The 19,226-nt window shown below is 42.7% G+C and overlaps 1 protein-coding gene and 1 long non-coding RNA gene across 7 annotated transcripts in view; one reads left to right on the top strand and one right to left on the bottom strand.

Annotated features, from left to right (window-relative positions):
- Positions 1–2,054: 2,054 nt before the first annotated feature.
- Positions 2,055–17,156, bottom strand: LOC308583395. Of its 3 annotated transcripts, none has more exons than XR_014006192.1 (3): positions 16,995–17,156; positions 2,974–3,069; positions 2,055–2,374 (listed from the first exon to the last, which is right to left on the bottom strand). It is a non-coding gene; the product is annotated as an uncharacterized lncRNA (long non-coding RNA). The 3 variants fall into 3 exon arrangements; XR_014006193.1 differs by lacking the exon at positions 16,995–17,156 and adding an exon at positions 16,588–16,675; XR_014006194.1 differs by lacking the exon at positions 16,995–17,156 and adding an exon at positions 7,612–8,705.
- The window catches only part of MRPS18A (mitochondrial ribosomal protein S18A), a 40,317-nt gene continuing 37,655 nt past the window's right edge, over positions 16,565–19,226 (top strand). Inside the window, exons 1-2 of one of the 4 annotated variants that reach the window (XM_081187290.1) lie at positions 16,566–16,720; positions 17,569–17,621. In XM_081187290.1, coding sequence (XP_081043416.1) covers positions 16,581–16,720; positions 17,569–17,621 — 193 coding nt within the window. In that variant the 5' untranslated portion in view covers positions 16,566–16,580. Of the gene's footprint in view, positions 16,858–17,568; positions 17,622–19,226 lie in introns of those variants that run through there. The other 3 variants (XM_081187291.1, XM_081187292.1, XM_081187293.1) reach the window with 3 other exon arrangements.

Here is a 19,226-nt window from a genome sequence, read left to right as displayed (position 1 = left end):
AACAATTGCGGAGGAGAGAAATGTAGATATTTGTGGCCATGGAAACAGAATCATCTCTGAGCTTTTTCTGGGAAGGTCCTCAAACCTCACACCCTTCCAGGAGGTCAGATGCAACCAAATAATTCCCTCAGCCATGAGGCAAGCATGTAGGCACAAGGCTGGTGGGAGCCGGTAGAGATTCCTGGTTAACCAGAATTTGTTTGAAGCACTGGCTGAACTCTGTGGTCTTAGTTGCTGTCTCAGTCCCTGGAAGCAATTTGTGGTGAGAAGGGAGATGGAGCCTCAAACAAAGGTAAGAAATGTTTCCACACAGCTTCTGTTTTTCTAGGAACGTGGCCACGCTGCCATCAGCTGCTTCTTTTTAAAAACCTTGATTGGTCTCCATCAATTTGAACTAGGGATTCCTGAGGATATTGTTCAGTACTCATTTTTAAAGTGAATGCTGTATTTCTGCAGCATCCACACAACATCATCAGCATTTAAATTCTAGCCTGTATCCCCGCCCCACATTTAATCCAGATTTACATTTCTCAGGGGAAATCCAAGAACGTAAACAATCTTGTTGCCAATTACCCATTGGCAATATCTGAATGGCCCATTTTCAAATTCTTTTGCTTTTAGTTTTTTAAACATTCTGTATTGATTTTTCAAACTTAAACAGAAATATTGTTATCATATAATTCTGTTTTAAGTTTGAAAAATCACACCTATTTACAATACTTAGCCACCATTTGATAGCACCCTATGTCTGGCTAAAGCAATATGGTCGTTCCCCCCCCCCCCGACTCTTCTTAGATTCTCACATACCGGTAGGATCTCTTTCATGGTGTCAGCATTTGTGCAGTGGAATTCTGCACTAACTGCAGTTTCCAGACCAAGCCTGAGGGAAGCCCCACCTAGAGTGCATTGCAGTCACTGGTGGAGGAAGGTGTCATCCCTGGGGGGGGGAGTTTGACATCTCCGCACCGCCCCCCTAGGATGCTCGCCCCGCCCCCAGGTGCCAGAGCAGCTAGCTCCGCCTCTGGTTGCAGTAATCCAGTTGAAGTTGCAGTTGAAGTTTAAGCTGAAGCTGAAGTTAAAGTTACCAATGCCTGGACTACTAGGATCACACTATCCTAGTACAAGAACAGCCACATTTGTCATACCAGCTGAAGCTGGGGAAAAGCACCAAGGCCACCTGAGCCTCAGGTGTATCCAGGATCAGACTGTATACTTTCTCCTTCAGTGGAAGCAAAACCCCATCCAAAGATTTAAATTCATCCCCCCCAAAAAATTAATGTTAGATGTTTTACTGTGTTTTTATATGTCCTGTAAGCTGCCCAGAGTGGCTGGGAAAACTCAGCCAGATGGACGGGGTAATAATAATAATAATAATAATAATAATAATAATAATAATAATAATAATAATAATATTGATTCTCCGATGTCTCAAACACACAAACCCCTCACCCACCGAGACACTGATCCTCTCCTGATTCAGCAGTTATGGAGAAACAGAGATCCAGCTTGGCCTTAAGTTAGGCTTGCCATACATCAGGAAAATTCCTGACATGTCCTGGTGTTCGGGTGTAAAAATGGCGTCGGAGGGAATTTTGCCAAATCGGCAAAATGTCAGGGAAAACCTGGATGTATGGCAATGTGAAGGAAAGAGCAGCAGAAAGCTCCAAAAGCTTAAAATCACTATTTTGGGGGGAGGGTTCCCCCCAAAAAAACTCAAGAACTTTGCATGTTTCAGGAATTTTACTTTTTGAAATATGGCAACCCCACCTAAGTAGAAACATCACAAACAAAATGAAGATGCAAACTGAACCTTCTACTACACGGTTTGCATTTGGTAAAGTGTGCATGGAACTATAAAGCTACATATTTGCAAAACTATGGAGAGAGAGAGAGAAGTGAATATTTTCGTACTGTGCATGTTTCTGTGTGTATGCATACCCCTTTTGTGCTGTGTGTATGTATGTATATATATGCATAATTACATTGTGCATGTGTGTGTTTCTGTTTCTAATAGGCTTTTTGTTTAACCAGAGGAGAGGAAGAGGAAATCCGCATGTAATGAATCTGTTTATTTTATAGAGCTCCCCTAGAGAAGGATGGTGGAGGAAGAGTTATGCAAAGCTCTGGTGGTGGCGAGGCAGCTGCTGGGAAGGGCATATCTGGTTTTCATTTCCATTAGTAAGTGGAAGTGGCTACATAAGGCAAGACCTTGTAAATTCCCTGCTGGGAGAGTAGCCCACTTGTGTGGACCTGTCAGACTTCATCTTGGCCATTAGTTCTGAGCAAACAAGTCTTCTTGCTCTGAGTAATCATAGCTTCATTCTCCTGCATGGTTTGGACCTGTTCCTGGTCACTGCTGCTCATGCCTTTACATCTGTTCAAAGTAGTTTTAATGTTACTACATAACAAAAATAGTGCAGGAACCACCATTAAGTGATGTTGAGCTCGGTTGGGCACTGAAGCCAAAACCATTAAAAATCTTCTAATTATGCGTTGGGCTTCATGAATGATAATGCTGTACTATCCCTGGCAAACCACAGATATGCCTATACTAGGGCAAAGGTTGCACAAAATGCATATACTATCGAAAATAACACACAAAATGCATTGCATTATTCATTTTCACAGCTTTTTATGGACCTTGATCGTAGCTAAAAAGGAGCAGTGATTTGGTGCCCCTGGTAGTTATTTTACTAGCACTGTGCTTCATTCCCCCTCCCCCTAAAAAAAAAAAAAAGTCCCCTACAAGATTACAGAAATTATTTCCCCTCAAATTAGTGGAAGAAACAAAGGGTGTCTCCTGAAACATAAAAGCCAAGAATGCATTGGCATAAAATTTGAAAATAGGACGTGGTGCTCAAAGCAGGTAGCCTTGTCCCAAATTCTGGAGGAGAATTCTGTGTCCTTTTTCTCACAAGACAAATGAGGACCTCACAGGTTCTGCTGAGCCAGCATGTTCTCAAATACACTCACATGTCAAAGCTGCTAGTCTCAAAGGAAGTTTGATGAGGGGAAATCCATACAAAGTTCTCAAATGCAAGGAGCAGATTCTGGCTGGAAACCTCTTTCCTAGTGTTTAGGAAGAAAGTATTCAACTGAAACAGGAACTTGTGTTTTAAAACATGATGAACAGCACAATCCATTGCATGTATATTCAGTAAGTACGATTAAGTTAAATGGGGCTTATTACTAGGTAAGTGTGCATAGGATTGCAGTCTAAGAGATTTCACAAGGCTCTACAGTTCCTTGAAAAGAATCCAGGAAAGTATAGATTAGGTTTTTTGTATATATGTGCTAAATAGTTCAGAGTCTACAGAGGAGGGTGTTAACTTCCTTTCATGGAAACAATTTCAAGTAACACTAGAGACAAATAATAGATTTTAAACGGTCCAACAGGATATTTACTTGTATAGAATATAAATGCCAGGCTGCCTGTGCCATCCCACATCATAGGAATCTTTGCACTTTCCAATGAGCTGGAGCAAAGCATGGGCTTCTCCTATCAGAGATGAGGAGATCAACAGCCAAGTTTTTTTTAAGTCTCAAGGTCACTAATTTTAAAAGTTGCCACTCTGTCTGGCTCTCCCTTCCTTGATCTCCCAATAATCAACCCCATTCTGTTTTGTTTTGCTTTGCTTTTTAAAAAAATAATAATAATTTTAAATTTTACTGTAAGGGTTCTGCCAAAATTTTGTAAAGGATTCCAGCACTATAAAAACTTTGAGAACCACTGCATTGGTCCGTGGGTAAACTTAGGCCATTAGTCAGCCCCTTATCTGCTGTACAGAGGTGATAATATTTTATCTAGCAGAGTTGTTGCAAAGATTATATAAATTGATGGTCCAAGTCTACAGAAACAGATCCTTACAAACTATCAATAGCAAAAAATATTGAGAACATTAAGTAGGACTTTACAAATTGTATTTCATCAATCCATATTGTAGCTTATCGTGCCATTTTACGAATGGGGAACTAAGGCGGAGAGAAAGTGAGGTTAAGTCAGATCTTTTGGCATTTGTTCCTACAGCTCCTTTGCCATGGAATACATATTTTCTGCAGCTTCTTCCCCGTCCTAGGCCTACTCTTGCCAATGCTTTTTGGTGCTAGGAATGCCTGCAGAAAAAAATGCTTTCTGAAAGAGTTTTCCTTTCCTAAAACCATTTCATCTCTGTTGTTAATGATACAGATGCTAGAAGGACACTCAAGAGAAAAGGCCACTGCTAAAACACCCCTTTCAAACTCTCCAAGCATTTCCTTACAACCACTTCACTTCTAGCTTTTGTTTAGAATCTCAGTGACATGAACACAAAAAAACGAGTGGCCAACAGGAGTCTAAGTCTCAGACATATGTTCTTGCCCCCATTTCACAAGCCATGCACGAACACAGACCAAGCTCATCGTAATAATAAACTATGACGGCTGTGCATCTCTCCACCTACGTAAGCTTCAGCATCATGCTGATAGAGCCGCCCAGAGGTTGTTTATCTAACCTGTCCTCTTTTAAGAAAACTTTCCCAAGCTCGTTACTCTCTACTATGGCCAATTAACTTGGGAAAAAGCAGAAGAAATAAACAGTTATCAGACTGTTGCATTTGAGGGCCCCTGCGGACGTACTATTTATCGAGCATTCATCATGGTCTGTGCTCACGTAACCAGGGCAGTTATATGCAATCACAATTCCAACACCGTTGGCACCTGCAAAAGTTTTCGGTTGGTCATAATACTTTGTTTGCATGTCCTGCAGGAAAACTCTGTAACTTTTCATACCACTAATGTCCCAGGGGGTGGGGAGTGTTGTCCCACTTCTGCTGTGCACAAGAGTAGCCCTCCAGATGGCAATAATATGGTTACACTGGGGACTTCAGGGGATAAGCTCAGGGTCTCAGAACCTGGAGCAGACAGTCCTTTAGATGCCCTGATCCAAAATCATTTATAATATTTAAAAGTTAATGATCAGCACTTTGAACTATGCCCAGAAATGAACCAGAAGTCACTGTGCCTCTTTTAATGAGACTTGCAAGCTTCCAAGGTCTGGTTCATATCAGCATTCTGACTGCCACAGTATGAGCCTGCTGAAATTTCCAGGCACACCTCAGAAGTAGCTGCACATAGAGCACATTGCAGTCATCCAGTCTGGATGCAACTAAGACGTGTGTAGCCCCCACCAGACTGGACCACTCCAGGAATAGACGTACCAGCCTAAGCTGGGCAAAGTCACTCCTAGGCACCACCTGAGCATCAAAGAACGAGGAGGCAGGATCCAGGAATACCTCACAAGTGCAAACCTGAGTCTTCAAGGAAGTGTTACCCCATCCAAGATGGGTTGGTTTCCTCTTTCCATATCAGCAGTCCTGTCATTTGGGCACTTTCAGACAACCTGTTTATTGAGCATTCATCCTAGTTTGTTTCTGAGGTTAGGCAGCATTGCACCAAGAAAGGGTCCGTACTACTGTAAAATAGTAATAGTCTAGCAGCCCCCATTGTCTTCTCTGGGTTAAATTTCAATTTATTAACATCCATCCAGTACATTACTACTTTCAGACAATGGCTCAGAACATTTACATGAACCAGATACCCTATGCCAGAGAAAGCAGGAAGAGTGGAAATGAGAAATGAGTTAGACAGGTGTAAAATGAGTTAATTTGTGGTGGAGCAGTCCCCCGAGACTTAGAACCAGCAATAAACTTTGCTAGGGGTCTCCAAGATCTGGGTTAAAAAATGACTATCCTTCGCTAAGATAGTCAATATTTCAAACATATTCTCATGAAACTTTGCTGGGAGATTAAACCCACCTGACTAAAAGGCATATGATTTCTTGAGAGGAGAAGAACAAGAGTGCTGTATTTCACAGCAGTTCCCACCTCTCACAGGCCACAGGTCTCTGAGTAATGAAAATGTCTCCATCGCTGTATCAACAAACATTCATTGGGAAATGTGTAATGCAGAGCAAAGGGTACACACATTGATTAGAAATGAAGTAAACTGGCTTGGATGACATAACTGTCAACATGAACCTTCACCTAAAATTTCTAATCCAACCAATTTGAATCTTTGTTTAAATCTCACATCCACCCATTAAGATTTTATAAAATCAAAAACATCAATATTTTTCTTCCAATTTTCTCTTTACTCAGTGCTTTATCCTTCCAGAGGTCACCCAAAAGTCACCTGCTCTGGCCAATTTAGAAGGAGCAGAATAACATTGGGGAATTAATATCGGAGCTTTTCCAAGCTGGCAACTATCAGTAACTGCCTGAAAACTTGAATCAAACTCTGTAAAGTGTGCAAAGGGAAGGCTTGGAGAAAACATCAGTAAAAAGATGTACAATCGGTGAAGACACCCAAAACAGTGAAGCTAAAATTGTACATTGATTTCAGAAACTGGAGAGAGATCCATTTGGCCTGTTTTTGTTTTCTACCCAGCATGTTTGCCTGAGTGGTGCCAGCTCCACTACTCAGTTTGCCAAATAATGTATACTGATTTTCTTTTTTCAAAGAAACTAATAAATAAAATATTGTTGCTTCTTCCAGGCTTGAAAGGAAGGAAGAATTTTTTTTTGTTAAATAATTCTTATTAACCGACCAATCAAATGAAATCAAATCACATAAATTCCAAATTACAAAGCCGAATTTTAAATTTTTGTTGGGGGTACCCATATTTTGAATTCCTAAGGGGATCCAATCATCTTCTTGCTGCTGCTTTAATGTCCACAAATCTGTCCAAATAATGTTCACAATTCTATCCAATCCTTTCTTGTTGTTTTCCACATCTCTTCTTGTTATTTTCATATATTTTTCCTTTCTCTTTGTGACCTCTGATAGTCTCCACAAGCAGGTTGAAACAAATTGTAATCCTGTGTGGGGTTTTTCATTCATCCAAGAGTCATATTCAGACAGCTACCGTATTTCATCGCTTCCATAAAGAAAAACACTTTTACCGTCTACTCGTTAATCTTCACAGGTCTGTCACTCCCTTTCTCAGTCCTCTGAGGAGGTTCTGCCAGGAATCTAGTATGAAAACAAATCCATAGCTTCCTCCTCCCAGTCATCAATCTTTCGACAGAATCTGCCAACATGGCGACTCTCTTTTTATTGCTGCGTCATTCCAAAAGCCCTTGTTCTTTTCTTGATCTCCATAAGGCAAACTTTTGCTTAGTAATTCATTTCCACACAGTTTTTAATCATCCTGCTTAGGTCAGTTATGCGACGGTTCTTTCTTGGGGAGGGGTTATTGGTTAATCACATGGAAGAAGAAATTGATAGTTCATTAGCAAGACACAATGGCGAAAGGAGAAAAGGGAGAACGCAAATTCTATTGGGCTTGTCCATAAGCCATACACAAAGAATTGGATAGAAGAATAAAGCCATCCAGCTGAAGCAGTCATAAGAAGGCCTAAAGAAGATCATCATGATGGTACTCACTGAAAAGTGGGGGGGGGGACACCCAGAGAGGGTCAGATTGGTCTTCCGGGCTACAACGGCAGAAGCTGGGACAAGGGAAAGTCATACCCTGAGCAATCCTAGTCCAGGGAGGAAGCTTGTCGGAGGAACTGCAGAGCTTCCCTAAGCCTCCTTCGTGAAGCATGACTGAGAGAAGGCTGATTTCCTTACCCAGCTCCTTAAGGAAATGGTACTCCTTGAATCCAGTCCCTATCTGTGGGGAAATGGCTTTCTGAGCTCACTTTCCCCAGGGAGCTTTCCCAAACGGTCTCCAACTAAGAATTACTCTAAGAATTAGTTCCCATGGTAATGTATCACCTATATTTCCGCAGGTGAAGACGTGCTGAGCCAGACCTGTCCTCGGGTTTCAGACCCATTTTCCCTCTCTTGCCCACTCACACCAAGAATTCAATATTTTTAAATGCCTGTTTTCAGCTGTCGTTTACTGATACTTTAAAAGTTGGCTTTTTGTAAACCACTTATTCTGACACTTATTACAAGCCATATTTGTTGTTGTTGTTTAGTCGTTTAGTCGTGTCCGACTCTTCGTGACCCCATGGACCAGAGCACACCAGGCACTCCTGTCTTCCACTGCCTCCCGCAAGCCATATATAATTGTTAAATAGGCAGATAAAAATAAGACAATGTCCCAATGCTTAGTGGCAATCTTCATTTGAATGTCAATTTTTCCCCTTTTCCCTCCTTCCAAATATTCTGTTTTCATAGAGGAAGGACAGTTGAGGGACCAAGTTTTGTTGGCTGAAGAGATAGTGGTGAAGAATAGTGCTGAGGGGCTGCAAATGCCGGTCGTTCTGGGCTTGCATATGAATGTAGGTATAGGGTTATGTCCTCCTGAGGAAAATGTGCTGCTACACAGTGAGAAGGAAATGAGATTTGTAGTAAGGCAGAAACTATTGGAGGGAAGGAGGTGGTGGTGGGAGGTTTCAGAGAGTTAAGGAATATCTCGAAATAAAGGCAAGTACTAGCACAGTTGCTTTCTATTTAGGAGCAAATATCAGATATATTTAACTGCAGGATACTCTTGTTAGCTATCTGGCATACCAAGTACACAAATAATTGCAATGCCAAAAATCATAATTGCAAAGTTAGCTGCCAAAAAGCAAAAGAACTGAAAACTGAACCATTCCTGCCACCACCCTACCCCACCCAAGTGGCCAGCACAATAGCATTAAATCTGCACCAGTAAATGAGGTAAGCACAAAAGGAATAAGCAGAGGAAAGTGCAAAATAAGGAAGGTACACCTAATATATTCGCAATCCATAAATTAATAGTTTGTGGGAAACGTGAATAAATGAAACAACGTAACAATGGTTATTTTATTTGATATTGGTGAACTTCATTTAAAGTGTCCAATTATTTTGGTTTAAGTTGCTGTTTGTTTTAACACCTCTTTCACAATGCAAAGGAGAGGACATGTGCTAGCCCCCGAGGGAAGGAACTGTTTAATTTTGGATTTCTTTGCTTTCAAATGTTTGCTTTCTTAACCTTATTCTTTAAATCTTCACTTACTTTTCCTTTATTGAACAAACGTTGTAGTAGAATAAATCATTTTAGACTAGAATGTTGTTGCAAAATACATTTCAATTAATTTCCCCACTGGATTTGACTTGTTTACACTTAGCCTGAAGGAAATCTAATAAAATTATGACTTGGTTGTTTTACTATGAAAAATAGCCATGTCCACTGGGAAAACCAAGAAACCTTGGCGATATAAACATGTTGTTTTCAAGTCCACTTTTTCATCTTGAGGCCAGTTCCCCCTTTTCCCTATTCAGTGTGCCATCATCCTCTGTTATTCATATTTTCCCACCGTTATGCCTTTTTGTGGGCTTTAAGACCTTATCCTAAATTGAAGTGGCAGCAAAGATTCCCATTATATATTCTAAATGCATCATTTCCAGGAGAATGTTCTAATGGTCCATCTGGGTAAAACTACATATGCTGATTCCACCATGTGCCTTTAAATGCTGGCTGTTGCTTCACCTTTGCGAAGCAGGATCAGGAAGGAACAATTTCAAGCAAGAGGCAGGAAGCAGGAGGAGGGAACTCCCCTCTCCCAGCACTTTCCTCATCCAACTTTACCCTCATTGCACAAACTGCTTTTCCCCAGCAAGGGTTCAAGATCCATGCTTACAAAGGAAATATACCCGAGTGGGTGAGCCTACTCCCATTCTGATAACATAATCTGATGACAATGAAATGTCATCAAGAACTCTACCTCCAAATCAGAATTCAAGGGTAATCTCCCAGATTGCATGCTGCTGAGTTTCCCCATGACCACAGAGGAGCAATCATTTTTTATGGGCATCACCAACCAACCACCTCGCACACATGCACACACCTCCTCTGGCACACACAGAGGACTTGGGGAAGCGAGAGGAGGGCTCCCACATTGCACTGGGCTTGGAGGAGGCAGGAGCAGCTGGGATGTCTCTGTTTCTGCCTGCTCCACCCCTTCAAAGGGCACAAGACATCAGCCCCCAAGCTCCCTAGCATGCAGAGGATTCAGGAGGAGGTCTCATATTGTGGTGGGCTGTGCAACAGATGTCAGCTCTTTCAGACGTCTTCTGAAAACTGTATAGTTTAGACAGGGCTTCACAATAGGAATTTCTCTTTTACACAACCAGTATTTCCTGATTTTTTTGAATTATGTTTTAATGGATGCCTTTTTTATTATATTTTGTGTGATGTGTCCCGCCTTTATATGCTGTTATCAAAGTGTGGATTATAAATATTCCAGTAAGTAAAGAGACAGGTGGAAACACCTCCAAAGCTCAGCAGGAATTGAGAGATCCCCACCTATCCCCCAAGTTCACGCCAGAGAACTCAAAAGGGAGCTATTCTGCCTGTCCTAAAGGTGTGCATGAGACCTGCAAATTCTCTCCAATTTGCAAAATCGTGAAGGAAGTGGGGATCTGCGTGCTGCTCAGTATTCTTGTCAGGGCAGGTGCAGTTGATAGAAGCAGTTGCCACTGGCAATCAGATTTGTCAAGTCTTTTCAAAGCAGGGAATAGAGTTTGTGCCAGAAAGTCGGTTTAGGATTATAGCCTATGTCTTCCAGTTTCATTTTGTGAGAGGCTGTAGATCTAACGATCATGTGGGTGGTTTTTTTGCCCCAAGGTATCTCCCAGTGCCACAAAGAATTAATAGCTATGACTTCAAAAATGTAGACTATAATAATCCAGCAGCCAACTTGCTGCTGAAATTTCCTGAAGTTTCTTAAATCTGGGAGGACTGTTGAATAAAAATAGCACTGAGTCTGACCTGCAGTGCCCCCTCTGGAAAGGAGAAGAAAATGTCCTGTGGGGAGCAAACCTGAATAGGGCATTACTGTGTGGGAACTGGATGACCTAATAGGTTTTTCCATCTCCTTTCTCTAGTTCTTTAATTAGGAATTGTCTAAAACGCTACCAGCCCGCCAATGAAATAGATCTGCAGTTTGGATGGAGGTACCCTGCAAGGCAGACACATGCCATTCATTAGCATTGGCAGGCCACGGACAGGGAGGGGAATGGGAGCCTGAACATTTCCTCTGTGGCTGGAAGCAGGCAGGCATAACATGAAGTGACGAACAAGGAAAAGAGTAAGTCAGATGGAGAGAAAGCCCCTTTTCTTGAATATTCAAATCACAGTAATAATGGCTCCACTTTCCTTCTTCCAAAACAGGAGCCTGCCTACTCTATAATACCCGGGGGCAGGGCACGTATTGCAAGCAAGTGCTGCCCGTTTCCTTCAAGACACAGCCCCTATTTCCAAAGTTTCAGTTTAAGTTTGGCTTATAAAGCTAAAAATTGACCATCGTATATCAAGTGTCACATGAACCATGGTCAATGCTCACGTTGAAATATCGTATTCTGCAATGGTCCAAGGGCCTCACTGCCCTTCTTACATTTGAAACCATTCTTTTGTGTGGATGTATCAAAGGTTATTCTATTTTTAATGAGAGGGTGTCTTCCCTTTTTCTCTCTCTCCATCTCTCATATTCTCTTTATTCTCTTTTACTTTAAATTTGTTATTTAAAAATCAATAATAAAAAATTCCTTATGTCAAACTTTGCATGTCCAAAGTGTAAAAGTGAGTATAGTCATTTTTGAAATACACTTTTTGGGGGGCGGGGTGGTTACAAATACTCTTTGGCAGCACATAATTGCAGCAGGAAACCCCCAAGAGCGGCCAGCAAAAAAAGAGCAAAAAATCAAAGCAAATGAGGCACAAGAGGCCTTGGTGGATACAAAAACTATTTTGGCATCACAGTGGGGGACCTATGGGAAAAATCAAGAAAAGATGTAATTTTTTTGAAACTTTTTTAAAAATTGGGGTGCTCTTGAGGGTCTACAAAAAGAAACCTTTTGACATCATAGCATCACATCAAGGGAAACAAAGGATTTGCTAAAAATAATTTTAAAAATTAATTATTTTGAGAAATGACACATTTTGGAGGGGTCCTGGGGAAGCACCACAAAACCTTTGGGGGGTCATATGCGGCCCATGGAACATGGGTTGGCCACCCCTTCTATAGAGAGATGAACACTCTTTTCTTGCAACATACAAGTTGTTTCTATCATTATTTTTCTCCCCTTTCTCCTTCAACGAAAAGCTTTCGGACAAATCTTATAATCTTTCCAAATACAGAAGAGCAGGGAAGAATCAAAGCTATGGTTAGCCTGCAAAAAAAATATTAAGGCCTTCTATCCAAGCTGGCACACAGTTTGTAGCCTTGGGATTGAATTAGCTACACTTAACAATCACGACAGAAAATGCTGTCTGATCAGATAAGGAAAGAAAACATGAGAAACAAATGTTCAGGCTGTTCTCTGATTCCAATTTGCTTTGAGAACAGTTAATTTGCATTAAATCAGGTGGCATTACATAAGGTATGGATCGAGATTAATTAATGCATCTTTAGGAGGGAAATGTTATTTATGTATAAAAGAAAAGAAATTACATTTTTGCATAGATTAGCCTGACAGGTCGCCACTTGCCTGGTCACTTCTGGAAAGTATGAATTGCCACTAGATGCCATTAAATGAAGAAGATTGGTGCTACTTTTTGGATTTGATCACAGGCCAATTTAGTTCATTGTCCTTTCTCCAAAGTGTCCAGCAAAGAATACTTCAGAGGAAACATTACATTGCTCGAGTATTTGTAATATATGGACCTACCTTTGGTCCAAAGTCCTTCATGCTGGCTCACTAACAAGAGTTTAAACAATTTGATTATTTCATTTCAGTGGATTGGTCATACTTAATGACAGAATAACTGCAGCTAAATAAAAACATTTAGCAACGTAGGTAATTTAGATAGTAGGTGATTGTGAGGAGCTGGAAGGAAAGGAATGCACTGACATTTTGGTTGTGGACAGAAAGCTGAAAACTGTCCAACAGTCAGATGGCATTTTCTGGTGTGTAAATTTATCCCACATTTCCGTTTCATAAACTGGTTTCTGTATTGTTTTAAAAACCTGTTTAACTGGGGCAAAAGGAACATGCGTTCAAATGGAGCATGAAGCCTTTTCTCAAACAGGCTTTTAGCTATGTCAAAAACTGCTTTTTGTCTTCCTGTCTCTGCCAGTCCACTGAGATAAAGATGCATTTGCCTTCCATTCAAATATTTAATTTCACGATTTTCTGAGATGAAGGCTAGACCCTGAAGAATAGCCATTTTAATACTTCACACAGATAACATTTTTTAAGTACAGCGGTACCTTGGGTTACAAACACTTCGGGTTACAAACTCCACTAACCCGGAAGTAGTACCTCGGGTTGAGAACTTTGCCCCAGGATGAGAACAGAAATCGTGCGCCAACAGCGCGCCGGCAACAGTAAGCCCCATTAGCAAAAGTGCCCCTCAGGTTAAGAACGGTTTCGGGTTAAGAACGGACCTCTGGAACGAATTGAGTCTGTAACCTGAGGTACCACTGTATTACAAAAGACAAAATAGAAGCAATGATCTATTTGGACCCAGATGCACTTCTAGTAGATGCATGGGGCAGTGTGTGTGTGTCCAGTGCTGATCTGCTTGTCTCCTATGAGCTGATGCTCCTCCTGTTGGAAAAGATGGAGAGGTCCACTTTTCAGGACTAGTGTCATACAGCTGAGGTAGGGGTTGGGGGGAAAGAAGGAAGTCACAGCATGGCACGGATGGGCTAAGTAGGGTGGATCCTGCAGCTGTGCTGAGGTCAGGTCTCTTCACAGCCTCCTGTCTTCCACCCACAGCTGCCATGACAGCTACAGCTGCATGCCTCACCAACTCCGCAGCAGGAAGGGGTCAAACTTGTCTGCACCGTCCAGAGCAATCTCACTGCAGTTGGTGAGCAGCAGCAGCAAACCTGCTTCACTGCAGGCCCCTTTCTCAACAAGGATGGCAGCAGTGGAAGATGCCACTACTGCCACTGCAGCAGCCACAGCAGTGGCACTTCCCTGTGCTACAGAGTAGCAACATCTACACTTCGGAACTTCCTGCCTATTGACATCAGGTCAGCACCTTCTCTGTATTCCTTTTGGCACCTGCTTGGAACATTTTTGTTTAGGCAAGGTGGCGCTGTGGTCTAAACCACTGAGCCTCTTGGGCTTGCCGATCAGAAGGTCGGCGGTTTGAATCCCCGTGACAGGGTGAGCTCCCGTTGCTCGGTCCCTGCTCCTGCCAACCTAGCAGTTCGAAAGCACGCCAAAAGTGCAAGTAGATATATAGGTACTGCTCCGGTGGGAAGGTAAACGGCGTTTCCGTGCACTGCTCTGGTTTCGCCAGAAGCGGCTTAGTCATGCTGGCCACATGACCCGGAAAAACTGTCTGCAGACAAACACCAGCTCCCTCGGCCTTTAAAAGCAAGATGAACTCCACAACCCCAGAGTCGTCTGCGACTGGACTTAACTGTCAGGGGTCCTTTACCTTTTATAGAGACATGTATTAATCTCTTTTTAGTTTACTGCTGATTTTGTTTTAAAATGTTCTTCACTATTTGTTTTTAACTGTTTTCCTGACAATTTAATATTTCTTGTAAACTGCTTGGAGGTTTTGTTACAATCAAGTGGTGTATACATTTTGCTAAATAAACATGTATGTTCCAAGTAACAGCCTGTAAAAGGTTAGTGGTTGACAGTTCAATGAACTGTGTATTTGTATATGAATTTATGACAGTTCAGGGAACTCTGTATGAGTTCAATGGGACTTACTTCCTGCACTTAAGAGAAATTACACCGCAGCCTAAAAGGGTAAATGCCACAAGGTTGTTGCGGTAACGTCCATGCAACATGAAACAAGTTCACTTGAGATACTTCATTCACAAATAGCAATGCAAATAACTTTGCACTCGTATTTTTCTACAAGGTTAGCTATTTCAGAGTGTCATTTCTTATGTGATTCATTAATTTATGAATCACTTCCCATAAAACACCCCAGGATGATTTACAATAAAATCATCTGCAATGAAAATATTTTTAAAAATACAATAAAGAAAAAAGGCTGGGATATAAATCTTCTTAAAAGTCTTGTTGGAAGAGGAAGGTCTTCAGTGAGCACCAAAAAGATAAAAGAGACAGTATCTGTCTGATGTGCAGCAAGAGGGAGTCCCAAAGGGCAGGTGCCACCACACTGAAGGCCTGATTTGTACATCATAGAGCTCTTGTTGTAGCAATACCTGTAGGAAGCTCAGTTGGATATACAATGGCTGAAACAATATTTTAGGTATTCTGTTCCCAAATTGCCCAGGGCTTTGCACACCACTACCAATCCCCTGAATGCAGCTAAGTAGCTAACCAGCACCACTCAAATTCTTTTAGCAGAGGCTGGCATTGTACCCCAGTAAAACTAGTGATTAAGCAAAGGGAAGGCGCCTATATCTCATCCTCCCAATACTTTAGGGTACTGAAAAAGATTTGTACGATATTATTATTAATTACCCACTCTTCATCCTAGTGCCAGGATGGGTTGTTGTTGTTGCTGCTGCTGCTGCTGTTGCTAGTATTTTCCCTATTCTTCATCCTATAGTGCCAGGATGGGTTAGTAGTAGTATTAATTGCCCACTCTTCATCCTACAGTGCCAGGATGGGTGGTTGTTGTTGTTGTTGTTTACCCACTTTTCATTCTAAAGTGCCAGGATGGGTTATGATGATGATGATGATTAATTACCCACTCTTCATCCTACAGTCCCAGGGCAGATTAAAGCATTGTTGTTGTTTAGTTGTTTAGTCATGTCCAACTCTTCGTGGCCCCATGGACCAGGCACTCCTGTCTTCCACTGCCTCCTGCAGCTTGGTCAAACTCATGTTCGTAGCTTCAAGAACACTGTCCAACCACCTCGTCCTCTGTTGTCCCCTTCTCCTTGTGCCCTCCATCTTTCCCAACATCAGGGTCTTTTCCAGGGAGTCTTCTCTTCTCATGAGGTGGCCAAAATATTGGAGCCTCAGCTTCAGGATCTGTCCTTCCAGTGAGCACTCAGGGCTGATTTCCTTAAGAATGGGTAGGTTTGATCTTCTTGCAGTCCATGGGACTCTCAAGAGTCTCCTCCAGCACCATAATTCAAAAGCATCAATGCTTCGGCAATCAGCCTTCTTTATGGTCCAGCTCTCAAAGGGGATTGAATAACTCAGAGAAGCTATGAGCTATGCCTTGCAGGGCCACCCAAGACGCACAGGGCATAGTGGAGAGTTTTGACCAACCGTGATCCTCCTGGAGTAGGAACCGGCAAGCCACTCCAGTATCCTTGCCAAGAAAACTCCATGGACAAAGACAACAGGCATATTAAAGCATTAGAACCCAATATTAAAAACAGGTTATATAGCTCAGTGTATAAAATGACCTTTTTTAAAAAAAATCGAAAGAAAAGTGCGCTTTGGTAACCTAAATTTCAGCTGACAATGTTGGGTTTTTTAATCTATTACTAAAAGGAAAAATGAAAAATGAAATTTCAAATCTGCCATAACAACCAACAACAAGCGTGTACCAGGCATGGCCCAAGCACATCCCATCCTCGCGCCCCCGTCCGCCCCCCCCCAATCCCCGCTTTGGAAACCAAAATGGCGGCACTTCAACGCCTTTCGCTTTTTCCCGCCACAAGAGGCGGGGCGGGCGAGGAAGAAAGCGGCTTCCCCCTCGCGCGCGCGCGTTCTCGCGCCAGCCAATGAAACCTGGAAGCGGAAGCCGTCGGAGGTTCTGCCAAGATGGCTGCGTCCATGTCGCTGCTCTCCGGCTGCAGGCGGCTGGTGTCTGGGTTCTTGTGGGGGAGCTGGGCTCGCGCCCCGTCTCGCGGATTGAGGCAGGGTGAGTGCCAACGGCTCCTGCTCTCTCTCTCTCTCCCGGCTGCAGCGGGGAGGGGAGCCGAGGGGCTGAGGTAGGGAGACGGCGAGAGAGGCGCCTTCCCGTCAGCTCCTGGATGACCGGAGCCGGCTCGTTTTCCGGTAACCGCCGAGGAGGGGAAGAATAAACAACTGAGCCGCGGTGTTACCCCCTCCCCCTCCCCCATCCCTCTCGCTCAAGTCGGGGCTACGAGGCCGGCTGGGAGTATAATAACACGACAATAATAAAGGACAGTTACTTGGTTAGTCATCCTTTCGGAGGAGGTGGCCATGGGCCCTTGCTAGGTAGCAGGCGCTAAGGCTTGAAAGGGCAGCAGCTTCGGGCAAGTCTCCTTTGGACGTGGAAGGGGCAGAGTGAGGATCCACCTGTACTGTGCCGCTCTGTGCATGTTTGCTTGGAAGTAAGCCCCGCTTAAGTTCATAGAATTGTAAGAGTTGGAAGAGGGACCACAAGGGTCATCTAGTCCAGCCCCCTGCAATGTATGAATCTTGCCCAACCTGGGGCTCGAACCCGCAACCCTGAGATTAAGGGTCTCATGAGCTGGGTCTTACTCCCAGGTGGGTGCATTGGATGGCAGATTTAGTCAAGCATCCTGTTTTTAGTTTATCAAGTTGGAATCCTTTCAGAGTCCCAAAATTCTAGTTTGCTGTTCAGAATTCTCGTGTCCTGCACCCCTCATTTTTATCACAAGCACCAGTGACCCCAGGTAGATCATTTGTTAGTCTAGTGTTTTCCCCTTTTTGTATCATTTTCTGCTCTTTGCTTTGGCGGGTTGGGAACAGCATTATTCTTCACTCCAGGTTTCATTTCAGGCTTATTCACCAGTTATGCCAAATACAGGTACAAACTGTCTACACACCTACAGGTATTTGTGTGAAAAAATGTACACTTGTTGATTTATATAGTTGAACTATTGTGTATGCAAGACTGTATGCTTCTTGTATACAGATTGCACATTTTTTGATTGTTGTGTGTATAGTATTATCCTCTCTGCCTGGGATGAGACAGAGGCAAGGGAGTCCCATTCTTCGCTGCTATGGGGCAGTTGCTGATGGTGCAATCAGAACTCTGTCTGTAGTTGGGGCAACAGCTAAACAGAAGCAAAATAACCCATCTCCAGCACATTGTATCTCTCAGGAACTTGTTGGTCACAGCAGGAACTATTACTATGTTGCCCTGAGCAACACTGAATTATTGTGTTCAAGAGTCCTGTAAAAGAATAAAAGGCATATTAGAATTCTGTCACGGCTGTTAATGCTGGTTACCTGGTAGTAGGGTTTTCTAGCCTTGAATGAGAAATTTAGAGCCAGAGGCATGGTGGATTTGAGGGCGGGCTCCAGCATTTATTTTTATGGTCGGTCTATAAATGTAATATACTAAAGAACTGTCTATTTAGTTAAAAGTGTACACCTTTTCTAAAAAAAAGAAAATAAACAAAACAAGTGAGATAAAAGCAGCCTTGACCCTTACTTTTTGGCAATTAGCCTGGAAAAGTTGAAAGAATAATGAACTTGTTTTTTCCCCTGGTTAATAAGCAACCACACCTGCCAGATGATCTGGGAATCTCAAAAGCAAGACTTAAAGGCAATAGCTTTCCCACCACCAGAATTATTTGTCCCAGCTTCTGGTATTCAGTTGATTATTGCCTCTAAACCTGGAGGTTCTGTTTTAATATTGTGGCTATACTTAAAACCTGCATGACAAGCAACAGATTCCAAAAGGCCCTGAACCACCCAGCACTGTGAGGATGCAGCGGTTATGGAAAAGAGCTGTTGCACTGCTGACATCACATCTACCATGCAGGCTCAAAAATGAGCACTCCGTTAGTGTTCAGATTCCCAGTGAATCTCTTCCTGCTTGCACTATAGATACCTTCCTATTTGATTCCGTGTCCTCAGCTCCCCAGAACCTTAACAAGTTGACATGGATCTGCTCAGCAGAAAATGGCACTTAGGTGTGATTGTGTCAGCTCCTGGCCCAAGTCATCTCCACTTTCCACAGAGTGACCAAAGCATTGACAGGAAAGTCAGTTATGCCAACAGAAAATCCAGAAGCATCCTTGAGAATTATGTTTATTTCATTAGCCTTTTGGAGTGGGTCACCAACTCCCTCATCCCTGCAAAGGGGAGTAGCTACTGTGAGTGAACCTTGATAGGAAATGGTCCAAGCAAGACCAGGAAAGTTAGAATAAAAAGGTTAGGAAAAGCCAGGATATCTAGCAGTCAAGAGCACATGAGCCATATTCGAAAAAGGCTCCAACTCTAGTATTAGGTTGCTTTTAGCTTCCTTGTCAGGGAGTATTTAGGGAGTTATGCAGTAGAAGGTCCTCTGAAAGGAAGAGGTATGGCCCTCTGATATTCGAGAGAGCACAAATACTAATGCTATCTCTGTGGCCCAAAGCCTTACAGAGGGACAACAGGGCTAGGTAGCTTTTGCCATAAGCAGTTCTGAAATGGTTCCCGGTGAGAAG

This window comes from Podarcis bocagei (assembly GCF_964188305.1).
Source record: "Podarcis bocagei genome assembly, chromosome: 3".
NCBI lineage: Eukaryota > Metazoa > Chordata > Lepidosauria > Squamata > Lacertidae > Podarcis > Podarcis bocagei.
This window is presented reverse-complemented; position numbering and strand designations above follow the sequence as displayed.